The sequence below is a fragment of the Pleurodeles waltl genome, chromosome 6 (assembly GCF_031143425.1).
Source record: "Pleurodeles waltl isolate 20211129_DDA chromosome 6, aPleWal1.hap1.20221129, whole genome shotgun sequence".
NCBI classification, from domain to species: domain Eukaryota; kingdom Metazoa; phylum Chordata; class Amphibia; order Caudata; family Salamandridae; genus Pleurodeles; species Pleurodeles waltl.
Window position 1 is genome coordinate 212,008,653 of NC_090445.1, and position 22,918 is coordinate 212,031,570.

Consider the following 22,918-nt stretch of genomic DNA (forward strand, 5'->3'; position numbering starts at 1 on the left):
TACCAATCCTAAATCTCGACTAGAGATAAAACGAGGGGTGGTTGGTTTAAGGTCTGTGGAGGGGGATTTCCTTTACGGACTAGGTGGTCTCACACACTATATAGTGTCATGCTTCATCATATGACCACCTAGCCCCACCCAGGTAGGACAGTACCACCTGGGCGGACTCAACCTCGCTGTTAAAGGAACAGGAGGGAGTGCGTAAATTAGTTTGATTTCTGGAAAGTAGGGATCCAGCTAAGCTATGGGAATAAAAACACCTACACAGGTACCAGGGTGAATTTAATAGAAGATTCTGTGTGGTGTGATTAAAAGAAATGGGAGACCAGTGTGAGAATAATGACTCACAAGGTCACCTATCTAGCCAACATGTTTCTGCCCTTATGATTGAGCTATGGAGGGTCTCTGGGCATTCTTCAGGGCGTTGGATCCCTGTTGCAGATGCTTATAGCGCGCTGCAGTTTAAATCGCAGTAGGAGAAAAACGTGGGAAGGGATGGAAGGGCCTACCTTAGCCAAGGGAATACCTGGGGAGGACCTATGATAAAATACAATCCACATTTACTAAACTCATCCGCCTCCTGATATCACTTGTATGGGCTGGTTAGAGAAGCAGGGTCAAATTGAATGTTCTCAACATGGACACCGAACAGGGAGGTCTGGGACTACCAGATCTGCAATTGTATCATCTAGCGGGTCTATTGCAATATGTGGCGCAGTGGTGCATGGAGGGACCTAACACAGAAAAGAAACTCCTGGGGACGTGGGGAGTAGAGGTGGACCTTCCACAATACCCCGAGTGATATGGCAAGCACCTTATGCCAAACTTTTGTCCCTTCATTGGCCGCAGCGCATACAGTCCTTAATGAATATCTTGCAGAGGTTTATGGGCGGATGCAGTACAGTTGGTGATCTATAGCTTAATAGTGCTTTCCTCACATGGGAGGTGACACATGATGCCTTTGATATTCTGCAGAGTCAATTTCTCCAGTATTCTAAAAAAACAGTACTTTTTGGGAGATATGGACGGACTTCCCACCTGAACCAGAGGAGTCACAGACATTACAGGTAATACTAGACCCTGGGTTGACTCGGGATTGATTTCCCGCATTTATAAGGCAGTTAAAGGGGATTGCCGCAAAGACGCGACAGAGGTCCGTCACAGATGGACAGAGTGGTTACACAAGCCCCCATCTTAGGGAGCATGGAAAAGAGTGTTTGCACAGGTCAGTGAGGTGGCTAGTAATGCAAGGTTTAAACTTATACATTATATTACTTGCACCAAGCATATATGACCCCACCACATTCACATAGAATCAGTAGAGCCCACTTGGAAGACTGACCCAGGTGTGGGACCACACCGGCCTTGACCACACCGGCCTTGTTCCTTCATATGACATGGACTTGTAGCAAGCTACATAGGTTTTTGGAGCAATATCATATGGGTGCTGCAGGATATAACGCGGGCGCATGCAGAGTTGTCCATCGGCCATTGTATCCTAGGGGTCCTTCCAACGCCTAAGCGGAGCAGCAAAATAAACCACAGATCCATGTTATTTGGGCTGATTCTGGCGAAGAGGCGGGTGGCTGTTCACTGGCTGCAAAGTACAGCCCCAACTGTTAATAAATGGATGGCCAACCTGCTTGAATGAGGCAGGGGAAAGGCGACTGTGCAAACAGATGAGAATGCTTACCGCGACTTAGAAGTATGGGGCTTCATGCTGGAGGCTCTGTCAGACATGGACATGGTGGGGACGGAGTCCACTGACAACCCCTGGAGTCGGGTGCAAGAGATCCCCCCCAGGGGAGGTAAGGAGGGAGGATATGGTGATTGAGAGCAGCTAGGCAAAATGTATTATTAAGGGTGAGAAGGGAATGCAGACAAACACTAGAGGGGGTCTAGGCTTTGCGTTACTAGGCTCCTGCGTTCCCCCACCACCCCCTGAGCCTATCCATTATGCTTCTCTGTTAACAGGTGGTGTGTGCTCCCCCTACTCCTCACACACACCTCCCTGCCCCCAGCCCCTCCACCCCTCCACACTGGGGGAACGGAAACAAGGGCATATTCCCTAAGTGAGGTTCTGTTGTCTAATTGCTGCTTTTTGTACATACATATGTTTGTTTATGGGGTTTTGTTGACTTACAATATTACAATTATAATCCGCAATTAGACGTCCTCAGCCATTTCTCATTTTTTTCAGGGTTACAGGAATGGATGTGACAAGGATACTATGGGGGTCATTACGACAGACTGGCGGTCAAAATTTTGCAATTATGACGATGGCGGTTACCGCCATGGTCATCCACCGCTTCTCCATTCCGCCCACCAGGGCGGAGACGACCGCTGGGTTGGAGACCTGGGTCTCCAGCCCGGCGGTCGTCACTATACAGTACCCCGGCGGTATTTGGATCCGGCTGACCGCCATGGATTTCATAAGGTTTGGAACCGCCATGAAATCCATGGCGTTAAGCACTATCAGTGCCAGGGAATTCCTTCCCTGGCACTGATAGGGGTCTCCCCCACCCCCACTCCGACTCCCTCCCCTACACCCCCACCACCCCTGCCACCCCACAAAGGTGGCAGGACCCCCCTCCCCACCCTGACCCCCAACATCACATCACTCATTCACACACGACACACACGCAGGCACCACCAACACACATACATGCACACACACCAACATACATGCCAACATCCACACACACAGTCAGACACATACACCCACATTCAAACATACACGCACACAACCATACATACATACCTACAGACATACATGCACTCATTCCCAAACTCACAACACCCTGCAAGCATACACGCACTCACACACCCCCACTACATACACACACGCACACCCCCATGCACGCACACAACACACAACACCCCACCACCCCCTCCCCTAACGGACGATCGACTTACCTGGTCCGTCGATCCTCCGGGAGGGGACGGGATCCATGGGGCCTGCTCCGCCGACACCACACCGTCAACAGAACACCGCCACGCCGAATCACAGGACGTGATTCGGTGGGCGGTGTTCTGTTGACGTGGCGGTGGAGGTGGAGCAACCTCCACTTCCCAGGCTGACCGCCAGTATGGCTGTTGGCGGCTCTCCGTCTGAAAATGGACGGAGAGCTGTCAACAGTCATAATACGCCGAGCTGAAAACCGCCACCACTGGCGGTCTTCAGCACGGCGGTCCCTCAGCAGTCTTGACAAAAGACCGCTGAGGTCAAAATGACCCCCTATATGTCTCTGTATCGCCTTAATATACCTTGATACTGTAATGTCTTCTACTACCTTTACTACCCTTCTTATTACAATAAAAACAAGTTTAAAAACATTATAGTTAGGTGAAATGTTCAGTACAAATGTAACATTTTAAACCCTAAAAACCACAGAAATTCACCAGTTATAGCTATCTAAAGTAACTCCAACATGTGCCGCAAGGTAGCTATAACTCGCGCTCTCTCCATGCCCTGCTAATTACCCCACATATTACACCACTCATGATATCTTCTATGTCATCATTGATAATATCACTGCAACATTTGCAATGTAATTATAGATGAGTAAGCTGTGCAAAGCGGGGGTGTGAGGTATAATTACCTTAGGGCATGAGTTCTAGTTACTTGAGATAGCTATAACTGGTGAAATAATTTCTGTGGTTTTTAGAGTTTAAAATGTAAACATTTCACCTAACTATGACGTTACTTTAACCTTTGTTTTTTTCAGTGAATATATAGAAAAGCTAAGAATGTGAAACTATATTATTTAATAATAAATTATTTCATTTGTAATATTAATACTTACTTGTGCTTGGGCTGTGAGGAATCTGTGCTCGTGCCCCCTGCAGGACGCCATGTCGCCACGTGAACAGGAGCAGGAGCGGGAGCGTGAACACAGCGAATGCCAAAGCAGCAAACTACAGAAGGATCTGTGGCACGGGTTATCATTTAAAAAATACATTAAATATATTTAAAAATAGCACAAAATGGGAGTTCTTGATTGTTTTGCCATAGGTGGCATATGGAGGTTCTGCCACCAATATTCTCCCCCCTACCTTGGGGGGGGGTGGTTAAGGAGCAGGAAACCCCAGATAGCAGAGCAGAGTCTGCAGTAACTGAAGACAACTGAGGCTCATTAAGGCCAATAGGGTCCATGAGACCTGCAACACATCCACCACTCACCTGTAACCCACAGGAACCTGCAGAAAAGTGGCGGGTGAGTTGAAACTATGGCAAGTAGATTGTGCACATTGTATGCCAGGTGAGTTCCTGGGGGAGGTAGCCGTGACCACGTTGGCCTTCCTCGGGGAGCCAGGGCAAAGCACGGCATGTGGTGGTACGGCTTGTACCTCCTGGTGTACCCTGGTGTCAAGTGGCCTTAGTTGGCTGGCGGATATAGGCCAAAACAATTAACAGACTAGGCCTACTGCTGAGGTAAACTCAATTAGGAGTCCACGTGTGGTGGTTTGCTATAATCACGGGGTGGGACTGCTACAAGTTACACCTATAAAGTGGATCCGATTAATGCAGAACTTTTTGAATTTTATAGCAGTCCTGTGGTGGTGGTGCATGCAGATTCTGAAGAGGTGGTGTGCACTAGGTGAACAACATTTTTAAAAACACACAGGTTTCCTGGGCCCGTTTCTGAGAGTGAGGAAATTGATATTAAACTAAAGGACAACTATAATAGCTCTGAGCAAGCCCCTAAAACCTCATGGAGCGAAGAAAGTAAGGAAAACAAGTCCCCATAAAAATTCCTCCAGCATGTCAACTTTCAAAAGAAATAGTCCAGACCAATCAAATGACAGATGCAGGGAGGATGCCAGAGGTGTAGGGATATGCGAACCCAAGGGCATCTCCCCTAGTGAACTCAAAGAATTTGTGGGAAAGCACTTTACAGGCAACCTGGTTAAAAAAGGGGGAGAAATGTACTCTGTTGCAGCTCCTGCTATTCAGATTCCCTCGCTTGCAGATAAGAACGTGGCAGAGCTACATGAACCTCAATTCCTGCTTGAAGAAGGGGTAGACCCGTCAGAACCCAGACTGTCTTTATTGCCTTGCCTGCTAATTGAGAGCTTAGGGGAAGTAAGCTCCCCTGAAGATAATTTAGAGTCACTGAACGGGAGTCATGGACCATCAAACCAGGCTGAAGTAGTCAGTAAAGGATCTCCCCCTAATGTATCTGATGTTGCGGCTCCCAAGCTCTGTAGTATCTTTGGGGAGAGGGGGGCGTTAAGCCCAATAGGTATGGAGCACCAGGAACTCCCTCCCTCATTAGTTTTGGGTTTGGATATTGGACCATTCCCCCTCATCAATATTGGATGTGCCATGGTGGTCTCCAGATAAACCAAGTCAGTTGGGGCTCACAGGGGATTGACCCTAGGTATAGGCATATACTAGAAACCGGAGAAGGGAGACTTCATGTTACCTTGTCCCAAGGGGAAAGTTATGGGGCATACCGTTTGATCAAAATAAGTATGATTTCCCGAGTTGGGATGAGGACCTATGAGAATAAGCGGACTTAAGTAATGTGGACTAGGTTTTGGCATCACTGCATAGCATTACTATGCTCTCCTGGAACTCCCATGGCTTAAATAATTTAAGGAAGCTACAGACTTTTAGAGACAGAACTGAACAGTTCTCAATATTGCGTTTCCAAGAGACATGGCTGTGCAGAGAAACCCCCGCTCATAGATGGATTTTTTTGTAGTTCATAGTACGGCAATGTATAGTTCAGCAGGTAAGCTGCCCTCAGGGGGCTATTAACATTGGATTCGTCTAAAAATCACCTCTAGAATATGGGAAGTTAAGACCCATTGCAATTGGATCCCTGCCTGTGGCTTAAAGCTGCAAAATGTTAGGAAGGGCAACAAATGTATCATTATCCTTAATATGTATATACATGCAAAAAGTCCTCATAAGTATAATGAGAATATGGAATTGTTCAAAGAAGATGTGTTCAATATAAGCAAATTGTATCCCCAATATATGTTACAACCTAGTGGGGGACTTTAACCATAAATTGCTTTCAGAGATGGTGGATGAAAGGTATGATGATTTGTTATCTGCTTTTAATATCAGAAGGGCAAGCTCTCGGACAAAGGAGGCTTCAGGAAGGGATGTAGCCCTGCCAGATTTTCTTACATCAAATGGGCTTGTGAACTTAAGTGGTTGGGTGCTAACAGATATTTCGGTGAGGAACAAATTCCAGTAAGGTAATCAATATTGCCCAGTAGTCTATGTGTTTGTGCAAGCATGGGCCTTTGGTCTAATCATGGTATTCAAAGTACTACAATTGGAAGGGAGTGATCTTTACCCCCTGAGCACAGTCCTTGATCTGGAAATTGCCCCAAGGCAGATGAAGGTCCTCCCCCTAAAGACTAGATATCCAAAACGTTTAAGAACTAGGATCTCTGAATAGCTCCTAAGTTTACTGAAAGTCCTCTAATATATATAGAGGGAGTTTATATTTGGAGAGGTATGCCCAGATTTTCTGCAAATGGTATGAGGGAGTAATAGAAAAGGAGGTTGCATATTTAAAAAAAATATTGATGGTCTTTAATAAAGCACAGGACAAAATGAGGTTTGCGCAGCAATCAAGGAATAAATAGATGGTTTGATAATGAATGTAGGTCAGCAAAACGAAAAATAAGAAAGCTTGAAATTAATATGAGACTTACTAGGAATAAAATGGATACACTATCTTTGCATAGTCTAAGGAAAAAATATAAAAAATATGGTGTCCAGCAAGAAACGAAATTTTAAAGCACAATGCTGAGGTGAAATGATCAATACAATAGAATCCAAAATATAAAGAAATTTGAAGGTTGGTGCAGAGTGGAATAGGAAATGCCCAGGAGAAAGTAACTGGTTTAGTGGGAGAGGAGGACTGGGTTGAATTTTTGAAGGAGACCTAAAATAAAGATGCTAAACCCATCCCTCGCCCAGTAAATGTTTTTGTATAGGAGGGGTTCTCAATGCCAGTAGTTAAGAAAAAAATGAAATTTTAAAACTTACAAGGGCAGTGGGCCCCGACAATCTACCGGCAGTAATGATTAAGTCAAAGATTGCCTGGTGGACTAGTTTGTTTTACCTCCTTTAAAAAAAATCCTTCTGTCAGGTAAATTTCCTAACAGTTGGAAGGGGACAATAATTAAACCTATATATAAGAAAGGTGAGCATTCATTCCTAGGGAATTATTGATAATTAAATCTGTTGGATGTAAGTGGGAAGGCCTTCTCAAAAATCCTCTTGGGGATGCTGAGGGAAAGGGCAGAATCCAATATAATCATTCCTCAAGAGCCAGGTGGCTTTAAGGAGGGCCACTCGACGGTCAATCATTACTTTAATTTATGGGCCATGGCTAAGAAGTCAATGGAGCAGTGCGAAGGACTGTTCTGCTGCTTTGTTGACTTTAGCTCCGCATTTGATTTGGTGGACCGGGTTCTGCTGTGGGAAGTATTAAAGAATCTTGACATTCCTTGGGATTTACTGTTAATTTTACATAAGCTTCATAGGGATAATTGGCCCAGGTAAAATTAGACCTTGAAGGTTCTCTTTCTAAGTGAATAAACATAAGAAATAGTCTGAGACAAGGGTGGGTCTGTGCACCGACCCTATTTTCTTTATACCTGGTAGACCTCCCAAAAGCACTCAGCCAAACACAAAGCTTTAGCCCTAAAACGGATGGTGTGCATGTTAGTTGTCTTTTATACGCAGATGACCTAGTAATTTTTGACCTGACAGAAATTGGTCTCCAGAGAAAACTGGACGTATTTCCGAAGTGCTGTAATTTGAAAAAAAATAATATGGAAAAGATTAAAGTGCTTCTGATAGGTAAGAAGAGGATAAATCTGGGGTGGTCAATAAAAAAAGCTAAAATAGAGATAGTCAGGAAATATAAATATCTAGGGATGCGCTTCTCCCATGATTTACGATGGAAGGATCATTTTGACTCACACATGTTAAGGCACTCCCTTATGTGGGAATTCTGAAGAAATTTGATATTTGTTATGGGGGGCCCTCCTTACGACCTGTGCTAATGGATTATCAGAGTATGACAAGACCTCAGTTGCAGTCTGCATCAGTGGAAACAAAATGCTCAGATGTTGAAGAAGAAAGATGTTTTTAAAAAACTGCTTACCCTCCCTCCGTCTACAATGGTGCAGGCAGTTAGAATCGAGACAGGCCTGGAGTGGTGGACTTATTTAGCACTTGCATATATAACATTTTAGCTACGAATTGACTGCGAGGAGACCCCCAAAATCTCCCTCTTGTGTAAAAGGGAGATATTACAGAGTGAACTTATCTGGGCTAGAGGAGGTAGAGGGAGAATTCTCGACTGCTGCAGGAAATTAAAAATAAATACTGTAGATGGAATTGGTCAGATATGGATGAGCAAGGCCGAATTCAGAATAGTCGAAACAGATCTCCAGAGAAGAGGATATTTTATACATAATAAATAAGAACTAGGTGTTGCATTTGATGATATCATGAATGGGAGATGAAATCTTTCATACCTGGAGAAACCCCCGAATGCACAGATGCACCAAAGCCTTTGGAGTTTCAGGTGTGGGATGAATCAAGTTTTGACATCTGAGGCTCCTAAATCTCTAATAGATGAAAAGATAATTTGTAAATATGGTCTAAACAGAAAGGGCAATTTAATTCACACTTATAGACTGCCTGTGGTACCTAGATCAACGAAAAGTGATACTAAAACATATTTTTTATAAAGTATGACACCAAACACAGGGGGCAAGTGATCAAATTACTTGTAGAAATGCGATTCCAGGATGTAACATGTGCTATGGGGTGTTTTTGTATTGGCCGTAGAACCATTTTTACACAGGAATTAATATTTTAACTGAACTTTTAGTAGTTTTTACTATGTGTTAGTCGACTGGATGAATTGTGGTTTTAATGGTGTGTTATCAGGAGTAACATCGTTTTATCCTCGATTTTAAATTGAGATGGTGTGTAATTGAGCTTTGTTTTAAAGACCACGGTATAAATAAACATGTTTGAACAGAACATATTATACTTACCTAAAACCTGCAGTGTACTGTCCCCTGCGATGTAGTGACTAACGATGTCATTCTGTTAAATACTTTACTGAGATGTAGACACCACCGATTTAGTGCCACAGATTTAGTAGGGTTTATTTAGTTGACTCTCAGCATGTCCATCAGTCCATTAGCCTCTTTGTATCTATTGGCCTGACATTCAGTTTCTGTCTCTCTGATTTTCTAGGTATTCATTCATCATTATCTTTGTATTTCTATCATTTTCTGCATTTGCCTTTCTGCGTCTGTGTCTTTATCTATCACTCTGTCTTCCCACTTACAATGGGCTTACCTCCTGCACCTGTTGCATTCTTCAGTGTCCAGATCAATTTTGTACCCTGATCTGATCTTTTCAATGATGCTGGTAAAGAATGAATGGCATGAAAAATGGGGTATGAAACAAAAAACTTGCAGAAGTGGGGTAACAATTCTTGCATGTCACTGATTTAGACGTTTCAACTGTACAGACACCATGTCATTAGGTTGGGACAAACACTGAAGGATACCTTGAAGCCTCACAACAATGCCTGCTGTATGCTGTTTATTGACAGTCAGTCGTATTTTGCCAGAACATTTTGCTGTTACCACTGCTGCACCGCTGCACTACTTACATTGGATTTAAATTCAAAATTTCAAACTGGTAGGCATATAGTACTTCACACTGCACATATCCCAGGGCATTTTTGGGAGTTCGGAAATAATCAACCGTCGTCTCCAATCCATTCTCTTTTCCTAGCCCACTGAAAAAAACATGCATAAACCTCATTAGTGCTTTCATTCTAACACTGCTACCAGAACTCTTATTCACCAACAAACTTATGTATGGTGGAACTGTCTTGGCCCTCAGGGACCTTTGAAAAGCACAACTAGAGATTTTCCTAAATCCTAGTTTGCCTCTTCTCATGACCTGATAGAGCCCCTCGAAGGTGCGAGGCACCATTTCTCATAGCAATGAGCTGGGTCACCAGGTTTGGCTCTCTCTGTCTGCCATGTGACACCTTCACACTTTGCCCCTTTGCCCATCATATACTCTTCTCTTCATACATTTTTTCTGTTTTCTCTTTCCCTCATCGGCCCTCCTCCGGTTGATGTTACCTGCTCAGATGTGGAGGTACTGTGCTTCGTCTCCCGAGACACTGGAAGTGCTCCTCAACTGCTTTGCCCGGATCCCACCCTTTGACTCTTGGGAGGAGGTTGTCCCTCTGGAGCTCTGGCAGGTACGTCCGCATATACAATGACCATAACACCCAGCCTTTGGGTGTTATGGGTGATACATTTTCTGAATAGCGAGTCATGCACCAAATCTACAGCCTGAATAATTCCAAACACATACAAAATGTTTAAGTGTTCACAGGCATGTTTTTTCATGTTGCTTGTAAATAATTTTGTGAATAGAATGAGTGACCAGTTGGTGTAGCGGATGCACCTAGTGGATAGTAAACCTCAGGTAATTGGTCGGCAGGAAGGTGGTTGTGGAAGAGACAAAGTGCAAGCAGGAGAAGCAAGTGGAGACTTGACTTTGAGAGTTAGAGAAAGTAGGATGTAGTGAGAGGGCAGTACATGTAAAAGGAATCTAATGGCGGCCTAGAAGAGAGACAGAAGTCGGAGGCAGTCTGTTTTTAAGGTAAATAATTGTGCTTAACAGCATGGGCAACATATATTTAAAGTATTACTGTTAAAAACAATAAAATGTGACTAAAGAATTCGTTATAGTTAGTCTGAATAGTATATGCTTTACTCTGGGTACTCTAGATTTGATTTCACATTTACAGAACTTGGGGCCTGATTGCAACTTTGGAGGAGGGTGTTAATCCGTCCCAAATGCCAATGCTCTTTGAACCGAATGCAATAAAGTTTCTAATTGCAAAATATGTAAGACAAGATGTATAAAGTGATCAGAGGCAAAATAATGGAAAGAAAAAAGAAACTCCCAATTGTATAAAAATACACTGTTTATTAAATCAATGTAAGAGCTGTTAACTACAATATTTAATAAAGAGATTTAAAAAAAAAAAATCCGTCCCAAATGAGACGGATATACCACCTGCCATATTACGAGTCCATTATATCCTATGGAACTCGTAATACGGTGGGAAGGATATCCGTCACATTTGGGACGGATTAACACCCTCCTCCAAAGTTGTAATCAGGCCCTTGATATTTATAGTCGATATTTCGTTCAGATACCAAAGTTATTGTTTTGTATGCTGCACAACAAACTGCACACACTATTGAACACAGTTTTACTAATGTACAGACAGTTGATCACCCCGCCTCGCAAACATCTCTTGCTACTTCTTTGATTGCTGATTCTGCATTTCTTGAGGGTCCGATTAGTGTTATCCCCATTCTCAGAGCTAAGAGCAGCCTTTGCGTCAGTAATTGAGATTCTACAATGGTCAATGGTTGGTACTTGAATAAAAAAGCCTGGAGAATCCTTTAAATTTACTTTAACAGGGCAGTTGTGTCTCTCTTTGATTTAATGATAATTTAGCATCAGGTTATCAGATCTAAAACTTTAAGAATAATTTATTTTTGTATGTGGCCTTCTAAATGTTGAAAATAAGAATTGAAAATTAATAATGAAAACAAAACTGCTATTTTTTACTTTGTTAACTTTGATTTTATAAGCTATTAAATAAAAACATCCTCCCTGTTGGTAAAAAATTGACCAGGTTTCAGCCTTTTTCCAAAGTGTCAGAGCCAACAACCCTGCTGGGTGGTATGCCCCAAGGGTATGCCATATTTTCACTTAATTTCTCCCTGTTAATTGTCTCCTCTGCAAACATTGTCTAATTATTTGGCTTTTCTTACCACTTCTATGCAAATTATAGCAAGATCTTTTTCTTATTTGCATCATTTTCTCCTGGCCACTAGTCTTGCATGTCTGCCTCTGCCCTATGTGTTTTTTAATGGCATTCTGCTCTACCATTCTTAATTCCTTGAAAACTGACATCACCTTTTCCCAGCTTTCATTGCTTCCAGGACTAAACTTAACCCAATCATCTTCTTTCTGGACATCTTGACCCTGCCCCATCCAAAAGAAACCTCAAAGTACTTTTGAACACCAGAAATGCTAATGCATTTAGAGTCATTGTCATTCACCAAAAATTGTGGATTATATTCTAGATACATATAAAATTTACCATTACCTCAGATTTTACAAGGCTAAAGTTGTAATCTGGTTACGAGTACAATCACCCACTGCAACATACTCTTTGTTAGCCTACCACTCTACTTTTCCCAGCCTCACAAAGTTATTAACTTTATCAGCAGTACCGTCTTCAAACACGTACCTGGCCCGCAACACCAGATCGATTGTCTGTTAGTTTAGCGACCTCTGACTGTTCTGCAAGGATGTCCATGGCACCAACTCCCTCCACATACCTATTACCACTCAAACATAATGGAGTCCCTTCTCCACTATGCCACTGCATGCAGTCCACATTCTGCAGTCAAAACATTTGTCAGCAAACTGCTTCTCACTGGAGTGCCCAAATTCTAATCTTACAACCGCTAAGGGGTTACAGCTGACCTGAGTGCTATCTCCTTACTTCATTTGTGCACAACCAACCACAAAGTGTACGTCCTCCAAATGTAACTCTAAATGTTATAACACACCAATCATCCCACCCCATCCTTCACTCACCTTCATTCTCATCGTTTCACACAATAGCTTAACATCCAGTATGTAATCTTTCTATGTATCATATTAAGGTATGTGCTGTCTTCTTTTTCTGAAGTCATCACCAGGCAATGGAAATAGATTTAATTCTTGTGTGCACAATCTTGCATCTCCCTACATGTATCTTCCTAAGTATTTTGATGAATACTCTTATACCTTTCAGCAGTCAAGCTGTGTGGCAACAGGCCCCTAGTAACTCTTTCTGGAGGACACCACTTTCAGCTTATTTGGTAGTTTTAATTTCATGAAGTTAGAGCTACTTACTTTGCGATATTATTCTTGAATTATTCCTGCGTTGTTTGCTATGATTGACCTTGTATATAAGGAGATTTGAGTAATGGTCTGCAGATAAAATCATGCAGGGAGTTTAAGGCATATCTATGTTATGGGTGGGTTGCCTCATTGGTGTATTCTTGCACCCTTGAAGTTTTACCCATTCATAGGGACATACATTTTGCTCTATCTTAGGTAGATTCTTTCCCACAGAGTATGGTTGATTTCACCTATAGCTAATGACATATGCTGACGAGTCTGTCTTGTTAGCCAAGACACCAATTATTCCTTTAGCATGCCTTCCTTAAATGTATAAATATGATTAACCTTGAAATAAATGATTTAAATCTAATATCTTACATTTTAGGATAGGCAGGTGACTTTCTGGGTGGCCAGTTTTCGGAGTGTTTGACCTTCAATGAGGGTCGTACATGAAAACCTAATTCACTTTTTCAGAAGTTTTGAGCTATTAATACAATGAGCACTTAGCAGCTTGCAATGCTAAATATGAGAGATTCAGTTATTTTCAATTTGTAAAAGATTTTAAAGGTAAAATGCTCCCCTGAATATAATATAGAGTAGAAGTGCCTGTTTTTAGGAGAAGTAGTCTTGCCCTTATTAAACAGAGATGTTTAATTATTGCAAGATAATCAACCACCCCAGAACTGATCTTTAAGATCCTGGATCTTCAATGTACCCAATTCTGATATTGTGGTGTGGTATGCACACTGCCACCACTGCTCCTATTTTTCACATGATTAAAGCCGAAATCACTACATTGACAAATTAGAGTATATCGCAACAATTGATAGATTATGCTAATAATTTATATTTCACTCTGAAAGCCTCTAGGTTTAACTTTTCAAAAAAAAACTTTTTAATAAGGTACTACAACCAACCACCGCTATAGTTCTGTCTAACAGATTGAATCTCTTGCATGTAGCAACAACTTACTGTCATCTATATTGCAGATATAGGGCCTAATTTAGAACTTGGCAAAGGGGATATTCCATCACAAATGTGACAGATATCTCTTCCCCTGTATTATGATCTGCATAGCATATAAAGGGATCATAATAACGCTGCTGGGATATCGATCATGTTTGTGATAGAGTATTCCTCTCTGCCAAGTTCTAAATCAAGCCCATAGATGTGAAAATCAGATGGCTCATTATGTGATGCTTGGGCCATAGCAAAGTTGCTGATGGGGAATTCTTTTATTTTGTTTTTTACAAATTGTCGTTCTTGAATTTATTGCAGCACTGATTTCAGTACATAATGGCGCTGCAGAATGTGCATATTTAACATGGGATCTATTGAACATGTTTCATTAATATGTAGAGTTTCTTGTAAGCTACCAGAAACCTTTCATGAGTTGTTAATTGAAAGTAATTTATGCAATGATGGCAGGCTTTAGCAGGCATGTGGAATTCCTATCACCCGATGCCTGGGACATATTGTTTGGGGTCAAGAGCAACAAGTTTTTATGTTTGTTTTTGCCTTGGACAAGTACGCCCAACCCCCAGCAGCACAAATCCTTTGGCTGCCAGCTTACAAAGAAGAGAACTGTCTGCAGTTAAGGTAGTGTGTCCCCATATGTTAATGCTGTTCAAACTTGTATTTATGGTTCATTAATTAAAAGCCTTCATTATTAGGGCTAGCGCTGTAAATAAATGTTTTAAGGTCACACTGCACTACTGACAGTGGTTCTGGTAAAAAAAAAGTGTACACATGTTTGAAAAGTTTAACAATATGAGGCTAAATATAATGCTCCAGAATGCTCTCTGATTAGATGCAAATGTCTGCAGAAGTTTGTAAGTAAGAGTGATGAGGCTTTGCTTTCAGAAGAAAATGTTCAGAAAAAGTAGGAGAAAGAACACTCCGCTAACATGAAATATTAGGTGCTATTTCTTTAAAGCATCATTTAGTAAAATGTGTTGATGCATCCTAGTATTTTCCAAAAATATTCCTAATGGAAAATCCGTGTAACCATTTTCAGCAAGATGATGGGAAGCATGAAAATAAACAAGCACTGACAATGCCAAACAATCCGACATTTTTTTAGAGTCTTTTTGTTTTGTCAATGCACAGCACCTGCCCTGAGTGAGCCTGGAGGAGGGGGCCTCCATGTTCTTTGCAGCAAGGGGGGCCCCTTCAGTTTTGTTATGCCACAGTAGTTTCTGGAACTGAACAAAACTACTTTGTGTGCCAAAATTCTCCTTATTGAAGAGCAGAATGTGAACACTCACAGTAAAACCAGCCAATAGAAAGAGAAATAGAAGTTTAATAAAAATAAAATGTCTTTTAACGCCATGCATAATTAGGAACCCAATTCTTAAAGAAATTCACAACAAAAGTGCACCCATGGTATATGTCCTTGAATAAGTGGCTTTCATGAATTCACAAGAACTTACAAAAGTAGACCAGGAAATCAGGAAATTTGTGAACTGTATGTTAGCACAAGCAAAAATGCATGTGTAGATTTGCTCATGTGAAAATCAATTGAGTGTTTACAAGTTCACTTTCACTCCAACCACTTTTTTCCTAACCCTGGAAGAACTTCTACTTCTGCCATTGTCAGGAATACATTTCCAACCTTTCTCATTATGTGAAAAGATAAGAGAAGATCTGCTCAACATCCTTAAAACATGCAAGTTAGTAGGTTTGCACACTCAAAGGCATTCTAGCCCTGAAACTATTGCTTACTACTTCCTCCAGCCCCAGTATGCAAATCTGCAGAAAGGTGGCAAAACAAGGAAACTGCTGTAGTAGGGATTAAAATTGCAGGTATTCAAGCCCTACTATAGTAGTAACGCTGGCATAATCAGAGAGGCTATTATCAGAGCTCTAACATAATGAGATTGCTGCCATAATTTTCCACCACGCTACATGGCTTCAAAGGGGCAAATAGATTTTGTTTACAGGACAAGTAGATTTAAGAAGCCACCTGTCCCATGGATAAGTAGATATTTTATTAAATCCCACACCCCTACTTTAGGATGTTTTGTGCTTTTGGTACATTTTTTATGTGATTGTATTTAAACTTCAGTCAACTAGACATTACACTAACCTTTTGAAGATTGGTATCTGTTTCAAATTTATTTTGAAGAGTTTTGTTCTGTGATTGTTATTACTGCTTCAGATAAACCAAATTAATAAATCATTTGTAGCTTGTGATAACAGATTTTAATGAAAGTAGTTGGGCATTGGTGCTCAGATTTAGTTTTTATTACTTCAAGACATTTGCAGGCATCCACTATTGTTTATCATATGAGCACTTGTCTAATCTTTGCACACCACCTGTCCTCTTCATTTGAAGGAAGAGCTAGGTGTCATCTGCGTCTGAACATTTAAGAGCTGATAAAGTGGAGTCTTCTTCCTTTCTTCTTCCTTACTCTTCTCTGCTTCTTATCTTTCTTCAATCTCTCCCTTCCACCTTCCCCTTTCCTATTTTCCTCATATCCTTTCAATCTGCCTCTTCCCCTTTCTTCTCCTTTATCCTTCCCTCGCATTCATGTTTTCTCCCTGTCTCCCACCAAACCCCAATATCTCTCATCTGTCTTCATGTCTGTTTTTTTTCTCATGTCTTCTCCTCCCTTACTTTTACATTCCTCCCCTTTGCACGCTTACCTATCTGATTTTGCTTATTCCCATCTTTTCACCTCAAACCTTATTTCATCTGTCCTCTCTATCCTTCTTTATCAACTTTCATTAACATAACTTCTCTACCGTGCCGTGTCTCATTGCTGAATCGTTGCTCCTATTTGTCTTATGGGCTCTGTACTTGCACCTACTTCCATATATCAAACAATGACTCGCCTGTACTCTTGTAACTCCTTCTCTCTTGATCTTTCTTGTATCTCTTATCTGTTCACCCTTTTTCAAACCTCCTTTGATGAAATCCTGTCCTGTACTCACTCTCTTCTTTGCTTTCCCTCATCTCCCCTTGCCCCTTGTCATTTTTTCTGATTTCCTGTGCTTTCCTTTCTATCTCACAACTTCCTTCGTCCACATCTCATTCTTGCACTCGCTTCTTTCCTCTTCTCATATATGCTACACTGATATTCTTCCTCGCTCCTCTTTTCCCATTCACCCATCCTTTTTTTCTACTGCCTTTCATTAATTTTCTCCTGCACTTTACACTTTGTGTTGTTTCTCTCTTCTTTCTTCACGTTTGCCCTTCATATTTTATGTTCTACTTGCAAACATCTAATTCGTTGGCTTCCCTCCCCTCCCTTACACACCTTTGCCTTCTCCCCTTGTCCCTCCTTCTCCTCTCTCCTGTTCCCCATCCCCTGCAGGAACATCAGCTCTTCTACGACTCAGTCCTGAAAGTGACCAACCAGCCCCGCAGGTTGCAGCACTTGGCCCGCTGTGTCCTGCGACATCACTTAGGAGGGGGCCAGGCCCTGGCCCGACTGCAGCTCCCACCCTCCATGATAGAGTACCTGCTACTCAAGAGAGAAGGCTGCCTCCAGTGACAGCTCCAAGGAGGGTTTCATATGGTGGGTGAGGACTGTACTTCTTGAAAACACAAACCACTTCATTGTGTTTCCAGATCACACCAGTCAGCACAAGAGAACCTCGAGCAAACTTTCTACTGCAGAGAGACAGCATGAAGTAAACATAACTTTGGGGATATAAATAAAATTTAAAAAAACATGAGCAGGTACACAGCTCCTGCAGCCCATTACTAAGTGATTTAACCCCCAGGATCCATAGCAGGAACTGGGGGTAGAAATATTCTGACTGAACAGCACCATGACCTTTTGCCTTTGCCTCTCCAGGGCTTCTCCTATGGCTTAAGTCTGGATAACATGAAGTCTATATTTGGGAGCTAGAATGTTGCAATGTATTACTTTTGATACCTTGTGTGTTCATGTATTACTTTTGCTACCTTCGCCATCTCCCGCCTCACTTTTGAGGCGGCCTTACTCTGCTTTTGAGAGTTCAACATCTTTCACTCAGAGGTTAATTGAAGGCTCACACCTTACATCAAGAGGGTCTCACATAGGTCTGTGTGTGCCAGATATATGGTAGATTTTCAAGATACCCACTGAAGATAAATACCATTAATTTAATTTGAACATCTTTATGTAGATAATGGTTATCTTGAATATCTGACATGGGTCTGTCCCATCTGGTCTTACATTGGACTTCCTTCAGGTTGTACCGTTACACAGCGCAGTGGGCAGCGGTATCTAAGGGTCTGAGACCTTGTCAATATTTTCTGTCTTCTCAACAGCAATTGATGTGAAATGATGAAGTATAGTTTTGCAACATCCATATGTGTTAAAAGGATACTGCTGACCAACATACTGGCTAATGTGGTGGCAGAACAGGTGTGTGTTAAATAAACAAATGTAAACTAATAACATCTGTGTCTTTGACCTGCAATAAATGAACCCTTTAGGAGCTAAGGCCCATATTTATACTATTTTAGCGCCGCATTTGCGTAATTTTTTGACGCAAAAGCGGCGCAAACTTGCAAAATTCAATTGTATTTTGTACGTTTGCACCGTTTTTGCGTCAAAAAGCAGCGCAAATGCGGCGCTAAAAAAGTATAAATATGGGCCTAAGTGTTATCACCACCTTCTAAGCCCTTTTATGTCACCCCTGAGACATCGTTTGTACTGTTATTTGCAAGACATTTTGTTAGCTTAACAGTGGCTTAGAGCCCACCCATTGCTTACCATTGGTTGGCTTCATTATCACTCCCATTTCTGTGTTTTTATTTGGTTAGTGTATCCTGGGTTTATTCCTCTTTGTTTGTTTGTTATTACTATGGTGCATGGCCAAAGTACTGCTTTTGTTCCCACTGAGTGTCCTTCCGCTGCTCGCAATCTGATGATTACCCTATTATTTTGTTTTGGAGGCAGCACTCCATAATGTTGCGTCTTGAGGAAACACGCCTCAATTCTGCATTTGTTTGCAGACTGTCAGTGTCTATCCATCTACCTCTCCTGCTTCTAACACTCTTCAGTGTGACAAAAAAAATTGATTTTCAGACTGCATGTGTTATATTTGTCTATAATTTTGTTGTTTTTATGGTGTGACAGACTTCTTTCAGTGTTGCCTTTTCACCCTCCCCTCCGCCCTCAGTCCCTGTGGCTTTTGGTCGCTCTGTATGTATCTTCATCTTTTTTACTTCTTCAGACATGCTGCACCATAGTTGAGAATGTTTATTTTCGGAGTGCATGTATCACTCAAATTTTTCTGACTTTTGTTTTTTTTAGTACTGTAGATATTCCTTCATGTTGGTCTCTTTCCCGCCATCTGTCCATTTTGCTTTTAACCTCACCATCCTTGTTAACTTTGCCCCCTCCCTCCCACTCTCCATCCTTATGGCTTTTGACCTCTCTCTTCATTACCATATCAGACCATACCATATCATACTGTACATACATACCATGACAGGTCATACCATTCTATTCAATGACAAGCCATTCCATGCTATATAATGACAAGCCATACCATACCACATCATACCATACTGTACAATGGCAGGTCACAGCATACCAAAACATACCATACAATGACAGGCGGGACCATACCATACAACACCATACCATAGTATACAATGACAAGCCATAACATACCATACAATATAAAATTGTCTACCAATCGCGTCAAGAATTTTCAATTCTATTAAGGACACAGAGTCGAGGATTATGTTTTTCTTTCCATGTTTTTTTTCTCACCAGCTAATAAAAAGAAAAGTTTATTAAACTCTACACTTTCCAAGAAACCCTATTAGTCATATGACCAACCATAGAGGAGTCCCCTATATATTTCACTGACTGTAGAACACTTCCTCTTTCTTTGCTCCAAGCGAGAGACAGTTAACAATCAGAACCCTCAATGGAAGTCCATAAACTCGAATAGTAAGAACCTCACCACCAGCAAGAGACTCCTAGATGAACCAGTTTCTGAACGTAGACTTACTCCTGAATAACTAAAACATTATACAAACTCTCAACCAAATGTGACTCTATGAAGAAGGAGAACAAAAGGGAACCAATCATTTGTCATTGTTTCCAAGGAAAAAGAAAAAATATAGGAAGCCATAAACCGTGTTTCAAGTTATAAAATCAATCAACTCACATTTCCACAAACAGCAAATGGGGAGTAGGGGTAGGGAGGTGAGGATGAGGGGTATTTGGAGTCAATCAGGAGATTCCAGTGCCATGGTATCAGAACCAGAGGGGCACATGCTAATTCCAGTACATCCAGAAACTAAGCCTGTGCCCTAGGGTCACCAAGATCATTTCCACTTCATGCCGTCTCAGTTGAGCTAATACTCCTCCAGAATGGACTCCAGTCCTGGAGGAATGCATCAATCGCGCAAGCCCTCGGATCTGGACGCCAGCTAGAGTACGTTGGCGGTTCAGACGAGATGCAAACAGATTGATCACGCACGGACCCCATCTGCGAAGAAGCATGTGGAAGACATTCGGATGAAGCCTCCAGTCGCTGAAGTCCCGCAGATTACCAGAATGCCAGGCTGCTATCACATTGCACTGGACCAGAAGATATTCCACTGTCACGGAGTTGTGACTCCGAAGACAGAAGTGCCAAATATCTTTGGCTATCTCGTCAGGGACTTGGACCTTGTCCTGCCCAGTTTGTCTACATAGCGGACCGCCAAAATGTTGTCCATGCAGAGGAGGATGCAGCATTTTGCCTTCCTGGCAGAAATTCTGGATTGCAAAGGAATCTGCTAGAAGTTCCAGGCAATTGATTTGCACATTCAACTCCATCGAGGACCAATGACCGCCTGTGGAGATCTGCCTGCAACGGGCTATTCAGGCCAAACGGCTGGTCATCTAATTCTATGGTCATCTCTGGCATAGAGCCTTCTGAGGTGGGAGAACCAGCTGAGTTGATTGAGAGTTTACTTGGAACCCCAGGAACTCCCGAAATTGAGACGGACTCAGAATCGATTTCTGGACATTGAAAACAAATCCTAGATTTTCAATAAGGACGATCGTCCACTCCAGATATGTTATGGTTTTCTGAGGATACTGGGACATAATGATAATGTAGTCTAGGTAAATGATGAAGCGAAACCCTTGAGACATCAGAAACTCCACCACTGGCTGAATGAACTTTGTGAAACACCAAGGTGCGGAGGAGAGTCCGAAGGGGAGTACCTTAAATTTGTAATACACATAGTTCCATAGAAACTGAAGAAAACATTGGTGCAGTGGAAAAATAAGAATAGTCAGATAAGCATCCTTTAGGTCTAATCGAACCATCCAGTCCCCTTCTTGAAGGATGTCCCTTAGAAGGTGAATCCTTTGCATCTTCAAATGATGGTAGAGTATCCATTGATTGAACTCTCGAAGATTGACTACAATCTTGAGCCTTCTCCTTTCTTTTCAACAAGGAAAATGCAGCTTACAAAACCATGTGGATGAAAGATATTCGCTTCTATCACATCTTTCTGTAAAAGCGCCTGAATTTCTGAGTCGATAAAAGACTGAGCTAGATGGGAAAAATGCATTGTGTGGGGGACCTGGTTGTACTGGGGTCTCGTAAAACTCTAGCTTGAAACCCTGAATAGTCTTGAGAACCCTTGGATCTTGTGATATTTTCAGCCAGTTGTGCATAAACAGTTGTGTTCTTCACCCCAAAGGAATAATTCTTTCCTGTGGGGTTAGAGTCTTGAAAGGAGCCTTGGGAGCCCCTGGACCGTCCTTTTCAGAAATGCCCTCTAAAGCTGTGTGTTCTGGATGGGTAGAAGGTGGAGGCCTGATCTTGATACTCACCTCTACCTCTTTGGTAGTAATCCCTTTGTTGGCCTTGCTGGTAACCACAGCCGAACGCTCGCCCTCCTAAGGCATCCAGCCCTCCCAAAAAGTGGTCTGTGGACATTTTTAATGGATCCTTGGGCCATAACCAGGTTGGAGGCAAAGGTCTTTCAAGAACGGGGCTCTGAATAGAAGACCCTGTGCAGACGGACCTGACTCCAAAGAAGCTAAATCTGTCAACTTTGGATCCAATGTCATTAGGAAGGATCTTTGCCACTCGCTAGAGATAGCGCAGATAGAGTTACCCAACTGGCACATGGCCCGTTGGGCCCATCCCACCAGAGTTCCTGCATCAATAAGAGTTTTAGATTCCTATGAATGGTAGGCCATTTCTAAGATTTTGGTTAGGGGACCTGTCATGACTAAAAGTTTGTCCTGGCAGATTTTCCACGCTCAGTCCAGGCCTCTTTTCAGATCCTTAGTATATTTCTTAAGATAAGTTACTGTGGTGGGATCCACCTCCGGAGTGTCTGCTACCTTATCTCGTAAGTCGGTCTGGGGCACTCAGACCGCTTGCGAGCCTGTAACTCCATATCAAAAGCTTGACAGATGTGGGCCTTCACATAATCAACTACTTCCTGTGGTCGGACCCAAGATGTAGATCTGGGATGAATAATGTCTCCCATTTCAAAAATAAGGACTTTGGGTTGCTTGCAAGGTGCTGTGTTATGAGTCTTACTCTTACGTTTGCTCTTATGTTTGCTTGGGTCTGGGTTATCCTCACGAGCAGAGCTCTGAGCTGAGGAGGATTCAGAATCATCTGTGTCAGTGTCGGCATGGGACCGTGGGGGGGACACTGTAGGTGTGTTTATTGTCCAAGGATGCTGCCAGTTTTTCAAAAGCATCCGTGTGGGGCCCTTTACTCTGCTTGGATTTTAATTTCTCTTCACCGTCCCCGAGCATGCCGGTAGAAGGGGGTAACCAATCCTGCTGCTGGGGGCCGAAACCATAGAGATGGTGCTTCAAGGTGGTGATGGCCTTTACCAAGGCGTCATTAACTGTTTGGCGCACTCCTGCATGAAGGGCATGGACCAGGTTGTGTTCAAAGGACCCAGAAGGGTCTTCATCATAATAATAGCCA

At 42.3% G+C, this 22,918-nt stretch overlaps 1 protein-coding gene across 2 annotated transcripts in view; it reads left to right on the forward strand.

Moving 5' to 3' along the window:
* Window positions 1–22,918, forward strand: part of ASB16 (ankyrin repeat and SOCS box containing 16) — a 116,350-nt gene that overhangs the window by 75,925 nt on the left and 17,507 nt on the right. The window contains exons 4-5 of one of the 2 annotated variants that reach the window (XM_069237863.1): window positions 10,170–10,283; window positions 17,326–18,394. In XM_069237863.1, coding sequence (XP_069093964.1) covers window positions 10,170–10,283; window positions 17,326–17,505 — 294 coding nt within the window. In that variant the 3' untranslated portion in view covers window positions 17,506–18,394. Of the gene's footprint in view, window positions 1–10,169; window positions 10,284–17,325; window positions 18,395–22,918 lie in introns of those variants that run through there. The other variant, XM_069237864.1, reaches the window with a different exon arrangement.